We start from the raw sequence: 19464 nt of genomic DNA on the forward strand, positions 1-19464 counted from the left end.
TGCGGTAAATGTTTGGACCCTAATGTATTCTGGCCTCATGGTAGTGAGAACTAAAAGGTTCTAAATGTGAACAACAACATGGAGCCTATGTGACACAAAAGCTATAAGCTGGAGAGAAGTTGTTCAATGCAAAAATAATCGTGATCAATTCACAACCGACAAATAATGGATTGGCTTTATCTGCGCTTTTCCAGACGCTCAGACGTTTCCTGCATGTCAGTCCTTCACCTTCCGAGCTACCCAGCTGGTTGGTAAGGTTGGTATGCCCACTATTTTAGTAGGAACTCTCAGGAGTTCTATTATGAACTCACTTCACTGAATACTTCATTTCCCGAAAAAACAAAAAACTCTCATGACCGAATTCCAACTCTACTAGCTATGTAGTGCAGTACGTAGTGTATTATGTAGTGCATTACATGCACAATTTCATATAGTTAAAATCTAATTGATAACAGCGTTTTGTGGTCCCGCACCATTTAGTTTTTTAGTAGTTGGGGTGGGAATTCAGAAACACTTTCACAAGCCCTAAAAATGACACTAATAGAAGAACGACAAATTCTGTTGAGAGGCGGAGCAACAGCATCGTCACAGCCCCTCCCAATTAGATGTTTTGGGTGCGTTTGAGGATGAAAAACTCTTCTGGATTTCGGGGAGACGTGGAGTTGCTCGGACCTCATTTTATTGAAAACCTGTTTTAGGTTCTCATCACCACATTTCGTTTCCATTAACCACAGTCACGTTGGTCCTTTCCATCGTAGGTTTTGCTATAGACACGCATGATGCCGTGTACTTCAAGGAAGGAAACTCTACTCAGCATGAGTATTTATGAGGATAAATGTCAAACTCTTCATGGACTCCAAGAATCACACAATGACACATGCCTTCACAAACTCACACTTTAACCAAAATACGAAAACTTTCTTAAAATATTGTTCAAAGATGAAGTCGATTATTATGTTCATCACCTATTTTAGACGTTAGGCGACCATTAACCTGTACTTCAGTGGCTCTGAAGCATGGCGAGCATCAAGAGGAGTACTCCGTTCCCAGGACCACAAAAACAAAAAAACGCTCTGACCTGCACGCCATCGCCCTGATGGACAGTAGCGGTGACCTCACCTCCACCGAGCCAAGATCCTAAAGACCAGAACACGTGCAGATGAAGGCCAGTGCAGCCAGGAGGATTTGGTTTTTAACCTTTCAGTCGCTTCCATTGGAACCCAATACCTGCTGGGGTCAGCAGACCCCTGCAGAAGGGGGAGGTTTGATTGACAGAATACCTGCGGCAGGTGGGAGATTTGTCTGCCTGGACTGTGTTTGTGTCTTAGTGGCCGTTGTGATGGATTGTTTCCAGACCACGTCTTTTGCTCTTTCACTGCTTGGCAGAGCTTTACATTAGGCTGAAGATGGTCAAAAAACAGCAAAAAAAAAAGTCACACCTGAGCGTTACTTTCCTTCAAGGTGAATTAGTGTCTGTGCATTTCTGAGAAATGTGTCCCGACACAAAGAGGAATCTCCAGTGAATGTTGGGTTTAATGAAGTCAAACAGGTTCCACGTGTGCTACAATCAGAACCGGACGGTCACACATCGATGCTCGTCATCTTTCTAGAAGCCAGCTCATTGACATTTACAGTCATCTCTCAGTCCAGGGGTGATGGCGTGTGTGTCAAGCCAAAAGATTCTTCTCAGCAGCGTCACTAGATCCTCTGGATCTCAAACAGTCGTATGTCTGTGTCGTACCAGATCGGAGGATCCACGTTTCTATGGAAACAAGCGGGGAGAAGCTCAGCAGTCCTGATAAATCCCAGCAAACAGCTCTGTAGCAGGCGAACCGATTGGAAGCTGTACCGTAAGTAAATGACCCCCCACATGTAGGTCCGGAACCACATGGCTGTGCCCGCGTTGGCTTGGTACTTCCTGATGAGAATGGGGTGGGGGACGGGTAGGAGGCCCACCAGCGTGCCATGCTGCAGGAATTTAAGGATCTCTGATTCATCCGTTAAACCCCTGATGAGAAAGAAGACGATTCTCACACGGTCTGTGATGCGGTCAGTCCACCTGCTTTGGCCTGATTGGTGATGGTGTGAATATCAAGTTTTTAACCTTTGCTACATCATTTTGTCACGTCCAGACATCACACATACATTCAGTTTTAACAAAGCAAAGCCTAAACAAGAGTTTTTAACGCAAATCCAACTTTGCAATTAATACTTTGCAGCAGGATAACGACAAATACATTTTGAAGGGATAATTCTTTTGTAAACGTGGATGAGGACGCAGCTTCTTCTTACTTGTCGATGCAAATCTTCTCCACCTGTGGGACCAAGACTTGGAGCAGCCTCATGATGGTCTGAAGGGGAAGCCTGGTTTTCCACGACAGCAGCTGAGAACAAGCACAAAAAGGTCACAACAGAAGGCAGAAGCAGCGCTCCGATGGAAGCCAAGCCCGTTCTCACCCAGTCTGGACTGGCGCTCCAGACGGACACCGAGGAGACGCTGGACATCCGACTCCTGGAAGAGCGGTGGGCCTGAAACGGGGAGAAGCTGAAGCTGGAAGAGAGGGGGCCATTCAGACAGGGAGGTGTGCGTTTACCTCTGGATCTCTCTCGGAGTTGGACTCTGTGTCGCTGGCTCCGTCGATGGCGCTGCCGTCACAGGGGGAGTGTGGCACCGTGACCATCGTCCCGTCTTTGCTCACCTGAGCCTTCTCTGTAATCTTATCAATTCCTGCAAAACGCCATCATGCTAGTCTGAGGTACGGGTCTGTTTTTGTTGTTTTGCTTTTGACTTTTGTTATTTTTCTACAACCTTTGTTTATTTGCTCTGCAGCTTCATGGTTCTTTGGTTTCTGAACGTTATTTTTTGTGTGCATCTTATATGGAAACATGTCTTTTTTTTCCCTGTCCCGTCCAACAGCTGAGCAAACAGATGGGAGCTGAAGGCATATTTGACTGTAACAACATGGGTTCATGGATCTTCTGACACACCAGAGGTATATTTGAATAAACCCCTTTTGTAATTTAGACTAAACACCCCGTGACACTAAACATTATTCATGTGAATTTTATTAGAAACAGTTTTTTGTTGGAAACATTTAAGGTTTCAGTTTCTTTCATACAATCGAGGTTTATAACCGTAATAAACACAACAGCAAACAACACGTTCAAATCTCAGCTGGGACTTGTTCAGGTTTACTGCGGCTTCCTCCCACAGTCCAAACACACAGTTGTCCTGTAGGTGTGAGTGTCTGTGTGACCCTGTGAAGGACTGGAGGGCGGTCCGGTGCGATCTCGCCCTTCAGTAGCTAGACCGTGCAGACCTACACAGGAACAGGCCCCCATAGTAAACTAATGGATTGATGGATGCCACTCATTTATCTGTTTTTCGAGCGCTTCCTGTCATTTGGCAGTTTGGTGCGTCCATATTCTGTAATGAAAATGGGCTTTTTAGCCTCAAATGGAAAATACCACAACCAAGAGATGACCAGGTTGGGGAGGGTAGCTACTGTCGCCCCAACCCCAGCGGAGGACAAAGGACTCCTAACGACCTGAAACCATGTAGACCAAGTAGACAATACCATCCAGTTTCAGGTCTGACTCCTCCCCCGTGAGCGCATGTAAACCAGCTCTTTTGCCAGGTATTTCATAATGGACAAAGCATTTTGGATAAGAGGGGAAATGTCTTTTAACTTAAAAAAAACAAGTCCAGATGACAACCTTTAAACCCACTACTATGATGGAATCTACCTGGATGAATGAGAGTCTTCATAGACATACTCAAATGGGAAAGATTTGACGGTTTAAGACAAGGTAACACAGTTAAACTGCAGACCTCAGGTTCCAGAAACTGGCTGATGTCTAAACACCCATCACCTTTGTGCGACCTCTTCTTTTCCTCTTCTGTCCAGCATCGGCATTCCTGCAGCCAGGTCATGACCCCGTCAGGCAGACGTGCAGAGTCACTTCCTGTTATACACGGCTTAACCTCTAAAGAGCCTGCTTTGTTGGAAACGTCTTTCTCTAAAGATCCAAAGACAAAATTTGCCTCCAAGACTATTTTCCAACAAATATTTCTACACAATAAAATATACTTTTGGATCCCCTGCAGTCTTTTTAGAGTCTCCTTCCCATATTTCGGGTCTGATTTGAACGTTTTTAGACTGGTTTGTATTGACTGGGTCATCCTGCAGGACTTGATTAGACTCTGAAGCATTGTGTGTTTTTCTTACACCTTTGTAACAGTTTTTATTTTTACACATGAAAATCATTCTTGGAATAAAAGTGTCCTGCATTTGCTGAACTCAACTAAAATCTGTTCTCATTGAAAGCACTGACGCAGGAACAACAGTTGGATGTTTGGTTGGTTCAAATGCTTCGACAACCTTCTCTCCACAAAAATTAAGAGTTTTTCTCTGCAGCAAAATAAAACAGTTCTGAGACGTGGTTTTCCTCAACCTCCAACTGTCTCCTTGTGAGTTAGAATCAAATGACCAACAGATGCAGTTTAGTCTGCGGTTTCCTACCCGGAGTGGCCTCCAAACTGGCTTTGAGTGCTCCCGGCTCTGCAGGCTCCGCCGGCTTAGAGTCCTCTGTGGCTTCACTGTCTGCAGAGTTGACCCTGGAGACCCCTGGCTTTTTCCTCTGCAGGGCGTTCTGAATAGACTCCTTGTCAGTTGGCAGGTTGGCTAGCTGGTGGAAAACGTTACGCTTACGGATGATGGCGTACACCAGGTTGGAGTTGCCTAAAAAAAAAAAAGGACAAGGATTGATTTTTGACTTAGAGGTTCTGAAGAAGAGTTGGCCCACTGGAGTTCCCCGTACCATCAAACTGGTACTGGATGATGTTGTTGAAAACCTCCAGCAGGAAGAAGACCAAGTGGTGATGCCGCTGAGCAGAGAGGAGGAACCAGGGGGCAGAGAAGGCCTCCAGCAGGTGGAGCAGCTTGTTGGCTGCCACCATGGACAGGCTTTTTAGATAAGGGGAAACTGTGGGACACAAATGACAGAGCAGACACGGAGGCAGAGGAACAGCTGTTAACCCGTTTCTCCAGCAGGAGGCAGCGCTTCGACGGTGGTGCTTACTGTTCACAATGATGGTGAGCAAGCAGTCGAACAGAGGATGGAGCCGCTGGTGTCCACTAGTGATGACTTTGTGAAAGATCTGAACAACAAAGCAGTTACTGAGGGGTTAGAAAGTCAAAACCACCTGAATTAGACTATATATACCATATTTTCTGGACTATAAGTTGCCCTTTTTTCATAGTTTGGCAAGGGGTGCAACTTATACTCTGCAGCGACTTATATTAGAAATAAATTGAAATAAATTCATTGTTAACCCTCCTGTTATGTTCATTTGTGAGGAACAGAGATGATGTTCCTGGGTCAATTTGATGTATGAGGTATGTTAAGTGTTAAGAGTTTGTTAAGTGACTCAGAGAATCAGCAAACTTTTTTTTACAGTAAGATCTTGAAGGCTAACAACATAATATTCTATTTTCAATGATTTCATAGATTAAGAAATGCAATAAAAATGACAACTGTTTCTACAAATACAGGATGAAAACAGAGTATTAGTTGGCCAATGATGCTTCATGAAAGGAATAAATAAATAAGTATGAGAAAGAATTACTGTGAAATTATGAGATAAACATTCTGCTATGATTGTGTCATATGAGGTTGTGCAATTTATTATATCTTGGTCTCAGATTTTGTCAAATAAATGTGCGACTTATCTGTGTTTTTTTCTACTTTATAATGCATTTTTGGGCTGGTGCGACTTATACTCCGCAGCGACTTATAGTCCGGAAAAGACGGTATATAATATTTCACCATTTAGTTTTACTCTGAGCGATCTCACCACTATGAGCAGGTCGGCGTGGGTCCCTGTGAACACTGGAATGTCCATAGGGACACGAAGCGTGTAGGGCTTGTTCAGGCGAACGCCAAAGTTTCTTTCTCCGCTCAGCAGCAGCAGTATGAAGACGCCGATGTGCACCAGACCCACGCGAGCTACAGGCAGGAACAAAAAGACATATGGATGGAACCAGAACAGCAGAAGGGGGGGTCTACATGTTGGCATGGCACTCACACTGATCGGCTCTTGCGTCGTTCAGGTAGAAGAGAATTGGAACGAGCATCTCCAACACGTCGCTGCTCTTCAGAACAAAGAACAGGAACTTCTAAAACACAGAAGCAGAGATGTCAACATCCCAGACGTTCCTAAATAATAAACACAGAACACTTTACTCTAGAGTCTAGGTTATACCATGGTCCAAGTGATTACTCGATTCTGATAGGCTGCTGGGTGTCCATAAATAAAAGGAGGTGAACTTTCCCTTTGGATCATTTAACATGACGTTCAGCAGATAAACCACTTTCCCTCTGCTGGTTAGACCTCGTATACCAGCTGCAGCACAGCGGACTGCAGGCTCAGCAGCCGTTACCATGACGACATCTCACCGTGCATCAAATGGTCCAAAAAACTATTTAAATGTTGTTGTTTTTTTAAATATTCATTTTCATCATGAGATAACTGAGGTGTTGGGGGGATGTTGCTCTTCAAGGAGTCCGGTATCAGAAATTCAAAGACTATGCAGAAGCACCGGTCCTCTGCTCCGTGTAGGAGGAGGCGTTTAGTAAAAGGTTAACAGCCTTCAGGTGGGCTATACAGATATCAAGGATAGTTCCAGACATTAAATGTCTATAAATGCTCTAAATACTTGCAATTAAGTAAGCTCATGTAACTTGAATAAAATATGCGCCCATTTCTTGCTAAATTTGCCTGCAGCTCACACACTGGATGGTGCAAAATGCCAGATTATTCTGGTTTCAGCAGAGCATCAACATCCTCACAGTCGTCACTTTCTGACACAGAAAAACTATGTTTTTTGACACCATTTGAGTGAGATTTGGTACTCCTACTGCGACTATGATGGTTATACTTCAGTTATGGCAATCCTGCACAGTTTGTTGTGTGCATTTTTGCACAACTCTAGCAACATGAAACCTAAACCCTGCTGCTCTCAGAAGAGAATGGCCACAAACTGTTAAAAATCCTTCCAGGATGTTTGCAGTTTGTCACCAACATCCTTAGTGAGATGAGACAATCAAGCTAAAGGATGTTAGGGAGGATGGGCAACTAAAAACCATCTATGCATCTGAGAGGACGCTGAGGAGGACGATTAGATCTACTGCACTAGAAAGACAAAAAAATCAAAAAGTGGAAAGAGTGAAAGAGCAGAACATTACAGAGTCAGATTTTTACAGAAACAGGCTCATCTGCATGCAAACACGGAGCATTTGTTCGGAAAAAACCTTGTTAAAGTCGCAGAACTTCCAGAAAAGAATCAGCAGCTCCTGGTGGAACTGGATCTTCTTGGTGGATCGAGGGAGGTAGGTTTGAATCAGAGGATTGTTGAGCAGCTGAGTTAAGCCTCTGAGGATGAAGCTCAAGTCCTGAATGATGATGAAAGGAGAGCAGATTTTGACTAAACATTCCCAACACACCACTGCTCACTGCTAAAGCTGACGGCTGCTCTTCACCTCTTCTCTGTGGATCCTGGAGAGGTAATTCACAAAAAGGTTGTCAGGTCCAGCTGGCTAAAAACAAAGCAACAACTCAGAGTCAGACATTTATTGAGAACCGTCTGTCTGATTCCTTTTTTTCCTCTGGGAAATACCCCTTTCTCTTCTTCGTCAGCTGTGGGCGACGCAGAAGCGTCCAGAGCCTGAAGGGCGGAGCTTGCGGCCGAGCCGGCCTCGTGCTCCAGAGCGACCACCAGGACCTGCAGCGCCTGCTCCACCAGCTGCTCGCGGGAGTCGGAGAACAGCAGGTGGTTGTACGGGACGCCGTAACCCACGGGGTCGTAGCCGCAGACCACGTTGAGCAGGGATGTGAAGAGAGGCAGGGTGTGTCTGCGGCGGGGCAACAGTCAAAACCGTGAGAGCCAATGAGGAAGAGGAGGAACACGCTGTACAGGGACCCAAAAGGTACACACGGGTTTCTACTGTCCACAACCAATAGAAAAAATCGTTTCTACTAAAGAGTATCTAAAGCATCGTGGATGAAGATCGACATCATGGAGATGTGTAGCGTAGGGCTTACATTTTACAAATGTTAAAAAGAAGCATCTCTCATTATAGACCCATCACACATTGGATATTTATCATGGAAAGCGCAAAAGATTTTTTTTTAATTTATTGCATTAAAGAAATCCTTCTTAGCCACCAGGCCAGAGCGGACAAACATGAGCATCACATGTGCAGCATCTCAGAGGTTACAGCACCCAGTTTTTTAACGGCAGCCTTATTGGTGGAGAGCAATGTGCGTGTCCTCTTCATTATGTCCCGAAAACTGGACAGGTGTTTCTTTCAACAGAGAACCACGTGGTCCGTCGCCTACTCGTGTGGTCAGACATAAAGGAGTGCCAGGCAGACGTCAGATTAAACATATGCAGGGTCTGTGTGGAGACATGAACGTCCATTTATGGAAGGCTTAATGGCCGACGAAGTGTACACTATCAGTGGAAGGCTTCCACGGCGTGCGTTTATTTCTGATAATGCACACCTCGAAGGCCAATTACCACGTATACAACGGTCACTTACAAAAGAATATTCAGTTTTTAGTCCTTTATTCTTGATATTTTTTCGGTTTGGATCGCTTTTTACACAAAAAGCGGACTATTTGTTGCGAGGAGCACCCCTTTGCCGGCTCAGCCGGCAATGACCTCGACTGCAGTGGCAAAGGAAAGTGATATCTATGCTGATCGTCACGATGGGTTAAATAAAGCATCAGTTCAGAGAGAAAGTTCCCCTCTTACCGCTTGTTTTTGTCCAGATGATGAAGATAAAGTTTGCTTTAAAGAAGCCAGCGCAGTGATACAGAACATTTATGCTATGTGACCGGAACTACTTTCGTAGGTGTGTTATCACTGTGCGTCATCACTTTTTAATGCACACCCAGCAGCCAATCAGAATCGAAGATTCACCCGGACCGGGGTGTTACTGGAAGTTATTTTATCATGCATTTCTCTTTACACCATACAGTGCAAGAATACTGCACTTTATGTATTTTATTCATTAAATTTACTTTGTGAAATACATAATTCCAGCACTTTGAAATAATACATTTTTAAATAAAAATAAAAATTAAATGTAAAACACTTTTTACACCAAAGCATAATAATGGTATAAGCTGTAATATACCACTATGAAATAAATTTTGTTTTTTGCCTGCTTTAAAAACTTCTTTTTGTAATATTTAACCATTACTTTCAATGGAAATGTACTATTAAGATTAAGAATCTATTTTCCAAGGGGGTCCTGGCTAGGAAACAATGAATTAAATTTACAATAAAAATGTAAAGATTTAAAACATAAAATAACTAAAAATGACAGTGTATGTAAAACAGGTACTGTTCTTAGGGAACATATAAAAGTATAATTTTTAGTTCTATAACCTTTTTTGCTTCTGTTGGAGTATTAATCTATAGGCAGCATTTGAGAACGGTTTTGGTTTTTTCTTTTGTGGATAAAATGTTTAAGAAAAAGGTCAAATTTATAACTTTTTAAGTGTTTTCTATACAAGCTTTTCCTGGAAATCCCTCTTCTCGTCACCGGCTCACCTGTTTTCTGCAGAGCAGAAGAAGGCCACCCAGGGGTTGATGACTTTGCTGTCAGAGGAGGGAGGGAGGTACATGGCTTCAGAGAAGCACGTCAGCAGCAGCTTCAGCAGCTCAGTCCTGGAAACAACCACAGATGAGTCTGCAGGGCTCAAACCTGCTGCTCCTGGCCTTCATGCAAGAGGTGGAGCTGAAGTCATTTCTCACCTGTGGAGGTCGTGGACGTAGTTGAGAGGAGGCGACTGAGCAAATCCCACCCCGGCTTCCCAGATGTATTCACAGCTGTCGATGGAGCGGATTTCTTCAGCAGGGTCCTGCAAGAGGGACCTTAAGACACAAGCACCGACCGCAGAGGTGTTTCTCCTCCAACCAGCCTCCAGCTCTTCTGATCTCATGAACTTGAGGTGCATTTATGGACCCATCATGATGGGCATGTGATGCTTAGGGAGGATTACCATCCTTCTACCCCGTAAATCTGAAGCAAATACTTTTTTATTTTAACTTTAAACACTAGAAGCAGTTAAGCATTGTTCAGGATAAATTACAATTTCATTCTCTTTACTTCACACTTCAAAATGATGACCGACATCAGAAAATATTGAGAGTAGGAAATGAACCCACAAGAGAAATCCACAGATTTCCTTCCGTAACTGAAAACCCAACTTCATGTGTAACTCAGGGCTGTCAGACTCCAGGAGGACGGGCCTCCTGCTGGTTTTCCAGAAAACCTGCCTTACCTGCTCCTCATTAGCTGGATCAGGTGTGTTTAGCCAATAAGGAGCTTCAATGGCAGGTTGGTTGGAAAGCATGTAGGACGCTCGCCCTCAAGCCCTGGAGTTCGACACCTTTGACTCAGAGGGGGCACAAAGAAAGACTGACGAGGAGACGAGGAAGTGATGTGATGCAGAAGGACAGGTGGGGTTGGAGTTTGCTAAAAGGAGGAACATTTCCAGCGTCATGACATTTTTCTAGAGAACAGAGGAGGACAGGGAGACATAAGTGTGGAGGGAGGAGAACACGTTGGTTTCACGGTGTTCAGGCGATGAAATCGGAGGTGGAAGACGAAAAGGGAAGCAGGATGTTGGCTTTGAAGGAGGCGCTGAAACAGACTTTAGGAGGTTTTTTCAGACAACTGGACACCTACCGTAATTTCCGGACTATAAAGCGCACCCGCTTACAAGCCGCACCCACCCATTTCCATGTGTTTAACTTCTTTTGTACATACACAAGCCGCGTCAGTGTACAAGCCGCATGCATCATGGTCAGCCTGACAAATCACGTCCTGATTCCCAGACCGAGTGCAATTCATTTGCACACTGTGGGACAAGACAGCCTTGCCTCAGGCTCATGTATTTAAATACACTCACATCTGCCAAACAGCATGCACCTCTATTCTGTTCACAAGTTCCTCAGTTATGTTTTTTTTATTTTAATTTTTTTATTTTTTTTTACTTATTGACAATCTAGGTATCATACATAAAATTACAAACAGTAACCATATAATCAACATTACATCCCTCAGTTATGATGAGGAAATTTACATCCGCGATACCCCATTTCCCATGAGTCTTAGGGGCTAAAGGCGGGTCTAACCCGGCTCGCCACACTGTTGTACGTGTTTAAGAATGAGCAAGGAACAGCAGTGCATGGAGGGGTGAAAAGGAACAGCTCTCCTTCCGCTTGTGTCGCAGCAGCATTATGGGAGTAACAGGGCGGGTTAAAAAAACACACCAGTAAAATAAAGCAGCGGCGACTGAAAAGCGCGCGCCTCAGCGTGATACGCGAGCCACAGCGCGGCGCGTGCGTCAGAAGTTTCCTTCCACAACAAACACTGTTGCTCCGCGGACGCCTCTGCGCTCCGTCCGTCCGCGCTTCGTCCACCTTGCGCTGGTGGACGGAGCAAATCGTGTCTGTGCAGAGCAACTTAATACTGAACGTTTTGTGGATGAGGGGCGGATGCGTTGTTACGTGTGGGAGCCTTCAGACTGCCATCGGCAGTGTCTCCAGCTCACACAGAGGCTGTGAGCTTTTCAAAGCAAAATTCCGCCCAGTCCTTAAAAACAGTTAAAACGACCACGTCAATTTGTGTTTCCAGTCGTGTCCTGACAAAATAAAGGCTGATGTTATTCCCACATATTTACGTGCAGCCCAGTTGCAGATTGCAGCTTTTCCGTCAGCAGCTGACCGGCTTTTCCAAACCCATTGGTGATGGTGAATTTTTTCACGGTGCTTTTAACTTGAAAGCTGCATCATATTGTAGCGGCGATCACGTGCACGTTGGGTCTGACGGCACCAAAGGATTCTGGGATGCGGCTGGGCATGCGTGTTTCTTTTTGTTGAACCATGACTGAAGTGTCCAAGACCTGAAGTCAGGTGCATGCTGTTTGGCTGCTAAGAGGTGTGTTGAAAAATAAATGCCTTATTGCTTGGAGTTGGATAGACAATTCAAACCATACACTGAGCCCGAAAGTACTTTCATGGCGGCCGCCAATTAAATCCATAAATTAGCCGCGTCACTGAATAAGCCGCAGGGCTATAAGCGCAGGAAAAAAGTAGCGGCTTATAGTCTGGAAATTACGGTAAGCTAAAGTGATGGTGGCTACTGAGAGGAAGGCGTTTCATCTGGAATGAAGACAACAGATCATCACCACCACGTGATGAAGGAGTCTAAGAGGAAGAAAAGGTTCGTTGAGAAAAAGCGGGGCACTGATAGGACAGGAGACAGGAGGACATGGAGGTGCAGCACAAGGTGGAGATGGCAACGGTCAAATCAAGGCTGAATGAGGATCTCAAACAGACACTCTGACGCAGAGGCAGGAGGAAGAGGTGGAGGCAGCAGAGATGAAGATGCTGAGGTTCTGTTTGGGACCAGGATGGATCAGGAATGAATCCATCAGAAGCTCAGATCATAGATGTTCTGGTGATCAATAAGCGATCATCTACATTACTCCCAAATGTTTACAATCAGAAAGGAATCAAATTCTTTTCCGCTCACTAGCTGCGTTTCCATCACACATGCGCAAAACTTTATCGCTATACTGAATTATTAACAAGGGTGCAAACTGTTTTTTACCTCACGCCAAACAGGCTGGAAATCCTCATAACCATTTCAAAACAGCCACCACTAAAGGGGTTGACATTTACTTTGATGGCATGAAGATATCTGCATGTGACACTCAAGTGTGGAGCTACGAGGTGCTCCTGATGTTCCTCTGACAGCAAAAGGCCATGTTAAAGGTAAGTGGTGGCTCACATTCTCAAGCTAATGTGCTCCTAGTACAGCCTCAGAACTTTCACACAAACGTCTCTCGCCCTTCACCAATAACTTTCCACGGGAGAACCTTATCAAAACTATCCACTACTGGTCACCTCTGTGCACGTATGCGCCACGAGTCACAGAGGCGATGGGAACAACCGCCGCCAAGAGGTGAGAAGTGATCAGAGTGCAGCACAGATCACCTACAGGGCGCTGAAGTGTTTGCAGATCCTAAAAGAGAAACTGTTCCAACACAGCCGACGTCACCGTCCCTCTGAGTCACTCATTAACCGGAGCTGCGACCACGACTGAGATAACGGCCTTCCTGCTGCTGCGGGGCTGACACACTTCACCTTACAAATGCTCAGCTTGGATAAAACCGTGTGAAAGACAGAATTATCCTGTGATTACTCCAAAGGGACAAAGCTTTTTGCTGTCAAGTAGTCCACAGAAATCATGAAACAGCAGACGACAAGGTGGAAACACTGACCGTGCCGCTCTTCTTGTGGCTCTGGACTGTAAAATCTGGACAAAAGAGGAGGTCGGCGACGGCCAGCAGCAGGGATTCAGCCAGCGGTCGAGCCTCATTCTCATCCACGTCTTCATCCAAACACTGGAACAGAAACGAGTCCTTTTGGGTCAGGCTTTTAGGACACCGCTGGGGTTCTTGCAAAGCATTTTTCTTCATGTTGGCTCGACCTGATTTAGAATTTCAAGCAGTTGAAAGTCTGAGCCTTGAATTGTATCTGAACTCCTAATCTGAGCCTCACTTGTTTGGGATTATTGTTCAGATTACAGTTCTGGACGTGACTGGAGTCCATCCAGAGAACGGACAGAGAGAGACGGTCAAGCTTCCTATTAAGCTGAAACCACTGAATATTTATACCACTGAGGAACGATTCATGTGTGATGCTGTAAAAAGATTAAAGTAGAACTGTTTTTTCCGTCTCTAACGGCTCTTCCTGCTAAGTGAATTTCAACCAAAACTGTTACAACAATTACTTTATGGATAACAATTGCTTTAAATGTGAATTGTCTTATTTGTTGACAATCCTCAGCTTTTCTTATGGTTTAATTAAGCCCATTTTTAATTTAAAGGTTTTTTTGTGTCATTCTAGAACAGGTGTTAGGTTTTTTTTTTTAAGAGTTGTTTTCATTTGATTAAACTGACGGTTTTTAGAATTATATAGGTGATGTAAAGACGCAGACAATGTCTCCCTTTCAGTCCTAAAATGATGAGACACCTGACCGTCATAGCATGACTGAATGTTATGGTCATATGGGTCTATTTCTGCTTACGTTAATGAATCGGAGTTGATGTTGACGAAATGCTACCAGAGAACTTTGCATGTTAAGGAATATTAATGTCCTAATAAGAAGAATAAGAATAGTGCTTAAGTGTTCATCAGATTCTGTAAATCTTCATCATGTGGATTAAAATGCCTCTAAATGTAGAGTTTCAAAGCAATCTGCTGTGTGCAGAAGCAAAACAGGCGGCATCTGCCCCGACTCACCCCCCCCACCACTTTCATTAGCAGACATTCAATCCCTGCAGGAGCTACAATATGACCAGTGTTAGTCCTGAGGACAGAGTAACCAGAAACCGAAGGAAGGGGGGCTGCCTTTGGGTTTTAATACCCCCCCGTCAGAAGAACTGCTTTTCTCACCTAAACCTACTTTCCTTCCATGAAGACAAAAACCTAATGAAAGCTTCTGCTTTCCACTTAAGGAGGACTATTGCTTCCTTTCAGGGAAAACTCCTGTGCTGACTCATACCCCCCCTCTGCTGGCTCCTGGGATGGTGGACCAGAAGAAGCCCCTCCAGTCTGCATCCTCAAAGATGTAGGGCAGGATGCGGGTGAGCAGGCGGGTGCAGTTCACCACGATCCGCCGCTCCTTTTCCGAGGGGCAGCCGGAGTCCGCAGCCTGGACCAGCCTCTCCACGGCCTGAGGGAGACCACAGGGAGCGGGTCAGAACCGGGCCGCTTTCAGGAGACCCACAGAACATTTCAGTTTGTCTTCAAATGTATGAAAGAGCCCCACAGACGGAAAAGCTAAAGCTGAAAAGCTTTTATCTCTTTGAAAGCCTCTTTGCATTCGATTCAATTTTTGAGTTAAAATAAATATATGAATAATTTACAAAAGAAAGATTCCATAAAACTGTCAACCAAGTGACAGCTTAATTAGACTGATATATGGAAAAAAACACCAAAAAAGGAACAAATTTAAAAATAACATTAAAAAAATTATATTTTTCTGCTCCTTTTCCACGACTCTGACATCATTTTTAACGCTCAACCAGACATTGTGAACGTTCACAAATAACCACATTTACAAAAATGAACACAAACATCGGATTTGTGAAAACAATATTTGTCATACTTCCTGCACCTCAAAATAAGTTTTTATCCCACTTTTCACAACATTAAAGCTACCCCCCCCCCCCGTTCAAGTTTGAGGCGTAACTAAAAGAAAGTGCTTCATGACGGAACAGAAGGCTGTGCAGTGGGAAAACTGGACATTTTAAACAAACATGTTTAGAGCAAAACTAATCCCTGCAAAAGCTCCACTGAGCGGGAAACATGTGATCATCAGATTAGAAGAGCAAAGAAAAGAGAAAATGAAAACACCAGGTGGAAAAAAAGCTGAATTACTCACATTTAAGTATTTTTTGTCATTGTCAGTATTTTAACAAAATGAAAACTGCATAGAAAATTCAGATTGATCAGTACAAATATTATAGGATGTTCCACTCAATGTGATGCCCAGCTCACGCCTTCAGAGCCAGCCAGTGGTGCCACCATGGGGGGTCTACACATGGCCACCCCAGTGGCCCCCCCACTAGCCACTGTAAACTGTGGTAGCATCAGTTTGTGCGTTTCATCCCAAATGCACAACCTGCAGGCGGCAAGTGGCTCTGATCACCTAAACCGGCCCACACCCCCTCCCCTCCCCGCCGCCTTTGCGTGCGCAGACGTCTAAAGCTCAAGACGAGCCGCTGGATGCAGAACACAGATGAGACGGCGAGGCGGATCCTCCTTCGGGGTTCACGTCCGTGTTTGAACCCTCAGAGCCTCCAGAGCGGGTTAAACAAAAGAACCAGTCTCAGTTCCTCCCTTAACGCCAAAACGCCGACCGACCGTGTGTCAGTGACGTGCAGTCAGGAGAGGCAGGTGAGGCTGTGCCTCACCTGTCATTATGGGAAGAAAAGAGAAAAAATAAATTCAATTATTATATTTAATCAGTAATTTGTGCATTGCAGTCATTTTCCATTTAAATGTACCATTTTTGGGTGTTTTTTCTTTTTAAAATAGCTGAATTTCCACATTTGCCATTCAGATACTAAGTGACGTGCGATGAGGCACCAGCCCGCTGAGCCTCACCTTGGATTGCGCAATACCTATGCAGTCAGACGGTACTGCTGTCTCTCTGTATGTCGGTTCAATCACTTGTACTGTATGAGCTGAGTTTATATAATTTAGCAGATGTATATGATGTACAGTGTTTGTTTTTATAAATAACTGTATGTGAGGGACGTGTTTCTTGTGCTGAGCGCTAAACGCCGGCAAAAAAGCCGCTGGGTGAGGCCAGACATTCTCGTGCCTCATGTTAGGGGGCGCCGGTGAGCCCTGAGATTATGACGCTAAAAAATACTAGAAGAAGTGATAGCAAGCGGCAAGTCATTTTCTTCAGAAGGAGCGGCGTATGGACTTTATTTACAAGTAAAGGTAAGAGGATAATAACGTTTGTGCTTTTTTCTATGCTGCAGTTTGTATATGAAAAAAAACACGTTGAAATGATATTTTAAACAAAACACGTTAACTGTTGTCAATTAAATGGTGAATAAGTTACTCAGTATGGTTCATATGTTTGTAAATCTGACTGATGACGTCAGTGCCTCACCAGCCATTAACCTCACCGCACGTCACTGCCGTGTGTGTATGCGCTCCACACCCCCCCCCCCCCCTTCCTGCAATTTAGCTTTCTGTTTCCTAAAGGCTGTTTTACTACGTTTAGTAGAATTAATTTTAAAAATTAATGGTTTTTGTGGGCCACCCCAAGATTTAAAGTGGCCCCCTACCGGCCACCCCCATGAAACATTTCTGGAGGTGCCACTGGAGCCAGCAGCTGGTGCAGGATCCTCATACAGACGAATCAGTCTCTTTTGTCAAAGCAGCTTTTGACTTCAAGTGTGAGAAGAGCAAACGGCTGCATTCCTTCATCGCCTGCCGTCTCCAACGGCAACGACGCCCCATCAGCCCAGAAAGCAGAGAGCTGACGACTGAACGCCAGGATCAGCAAAACACCCGACGGATGACAATGGAACTTTTTTTAGCAATCGTTTTTGCACCCCACTTTGACCTGAAGTGCTGCCCCCGCATGGGGGCAAATACTATATTTGACTGTTTTCCTTTAAGTAGATTTGGAGAAAAGGGCCAGAAAAGTTCAAAACGACAAACAAGGAAGATAAAAACAGATGGAAAGTTAAATGAGAACAAAAAGAGTTTTTCATCAAATCAGAAGCTCGTTTGATCAATTACAGCTGTCCATTAGCTCAATTTTACATGGAAATTTAAAAGATTTATAGGTATTCACAGAAAAAAATAAAGATTCAAAACATTGAACCTTCATTTAAAAAATTAGAAAAAAAAGTAGCAAATAAATAAAAGTGATAAAATGAATTATCACCAACTATCAAGATCAAATTTCTAACAGACGCGTAAACGTGATCATTTCTAGCAGCACAAAGGTCAAATCTCAAGTCTACAGATAAGGAGAACAAAATAAAACTTGTTTGTGATTACAAATACATTCATTTTTGATAAAGAAAAAAAAGTAGTTTGAATATTAGGGATCGGGTTTGTAAAAGCTGTCGACTACTTTCCAAGACAAATATATTAAAATAAGGCAAAGATGATAAGGAATGGAAGGCCTCATTTCTAAATGTTTAACTTTTCATTAGAACATTTATAAAGTCTGCAGAAAATACTGACATGTCTAATGAAGTGCTGGTGGATGAAAGCAGACATGAACGTTACCCTGAAGTTCTGTTTTTGCTAAAAAAACAACAAAAACCATGTGAATGATCTGAAATGAATAAAGAAAACACACCTTGAAGCAGAGGGTTGCCAGGTTTGATGGAGACTCCTCTCGAACGGCTCGAATTTCCGCTGCAGGCACCAAGGCGAAGACATCCTGGACAGAAATGGCGCTGGTCCAGAACTGGTCCCAGAACGCGTCATCAGTGGCCTCCACGGGCTGCGGGACAAATTTATACACATTTCACCTGAGAAACGTCTCATTTGGTTTCATCAATCATGATAATACACTTTCATCTCATTTTATTTAATAGATCTCCTGATTTTACTAACCAAGTACTATATTCAAAACTTAAATTAGCAATAAAGATCCTATTTAGCTAAATTAGTACAAACAAAAAAAGCAAAGAAAACCATCATTTTGCTCTGCTTGATAATTTAATAATATAAATTAATATAATTTTTTGTGCATGGCGTTTACGTTGAACAGCTGATGTCCAGTTGAATGTTCCTTGTTTTTCACTGTTTGTTTTACTGTCACCTGTCTTCTGAATAAAAACACGAGCGTCCACGGCCGTGAGGGTTTCAGACTCACCTTCACAGCAGCTGCAGCCCCTCCACCATTAGTCTGACTGACCGAATAAGATGTTAGGCTTAAAGACACAACTCATTAACCACAAACCAGTGTCTCTAAGACCTAACTCCTTAGTCTTTTACTATAACTGATCTGCTTTGCAAAACTGTAAAGCAAAACAGAAGACCTGTGCTTAACAGCTGAAACTGTTTCATCATTAGTCAATGAATGAACAAAAATACAAGAAACTAATTTAGTTTATTTCATTTTTGTTCATTTAAACCGAATAAAAAGGGGGAAAATTAAAGTTCTGCTGTCCATTCCCAATTATCCTGAATTCTGCCCGCACGTGGCGTTCCGAAACCCGTTCAGCCGTTGAAAAGGCTCGTCGCATTTCAGCCTGGACCGCAAACTTCTCCGCTTTTTCGCTGCGCTCCGCGTCGCCATCTGGCACGCTTGGCGTCATTTAAATGCCCAGCTGCGCGGACGTGTCCTTAAACGCACCTGAGGCGTTTGGGTGGCGGACTAAAGCTCCAACACACCTGCGTCTTGGTGGTCAGCTGGATCACCGCTTTCCTGAAGTGCAGTTTGGTGTCGGAGTTACCCATCTTCGCCCGCGCGCGCGCGCCCACCGGCTGGATCAGCGTCTCCCCTCATCCACCGCTCACAGCGGGCCGCACTCAAGATGCGTTCACGAACCCTCGGGAGTTTTATTCCCCAGCCAAAACATTTGCACAAACATTTGAGCAAATCTGTTGAGTTATTTTTTTATTTTATTTGCAAATCTAACCAAATCTAAAAAAACTAGCTACGATATAAAATTATTTTTGAGAGTAAAACTTAATCAAAATGGTATAAATGGGTGCAAGAATGTGCAACAACAATTTGTCAGACTGAATTTCGGATGAAAAATAAAAAGCCAAGCACCTATGTAAAAACAAAACATTGAAGCTGACAAACTATTTAACAAAGATT

General features: G+C 43.9%; 1 protein-coding gene across 1 annotated transcript; it reads right to left on the reverse strand.

The window, feature by feature from the left end:
• Positions 1 to 1515: 1515 nt before the first annotated feature.
• LOC101175356 (protein HID1) lies at positions 1516 to 19187 on the reverse strand. Its single transcript, XM_004080719.3, has 19 exons — positions 19032 to 19187; positions 17989 to 18135; positions 14653 to 14823; positions 13367 to 13489; positions 9828 to 9934; positions 9624 to 9740; positions 7680 to 7914; positions 7543 to 7599; positions 7315 to 7455; positions 6089 to 6179; positions 5858 to 6009; positions 5083 to 5161; positions 4822 to 4986; positions 4524 to 4742; positions 2595 to 2728; positions 2458 to 2529; positions 2293 to 2384; positions 1850 to 2008; positions 1516 to 1762 (listed from the first exon to the last, which is right to left on the reverse strand). Exons 1-19 carry the CDS (start codon positions 19095 to 19097, stop codon positions 1699 to 1701), a joined length of 2391 nt encoding a protein of 796 aa, XP_004080767.1. The 5' UTR covers positions 19098 to 19187; the 3' UTR covers positions 1516 to 1698.
• Between the last annotated feature and the right edge of the window lie 277 nt (positions 19188 to 19464).

The sequence above is a fragment of the Oryzias latipes genome, chromosome 19 (genome assembly GCF_002234675.1).
Source record: "Oryzias latipes chromosome 19, ASM223467v1".
Taxonomy (NCBI): domain Eukaryota; kingdom Metazoa; phylum Chordata; class Actinopteri; order Beloniformes; family Adrianichthyidae; genus Oryzias; species Oryzias latipes.

Bases quoted from the DNA above. Each gene is read 5' to 3' on its own strand.
- LOC101175356 (XM_004080719.3), bottom strand. From the start codon at position 19,097: ATGGGTAACTCCGACACCAAACTGCACTTCAGGAAAGCGGTGATCCAG. The intron at 14,824-17,988 runs GTGTGTTTTCTT...GGTCTCCCTCAG, and splicing joins TGGCAACCCTCTGCTTCAAG to GCCGTGGAGAGGCTGGTCCA. The intron at 2,530-2,594 runs GTAAACGCACAC...TCCCCGTTTCAG, and splicing joins ACTCCGAGAGAGATCCAGAG to GCCCACCGCTCTTCCAGGAG.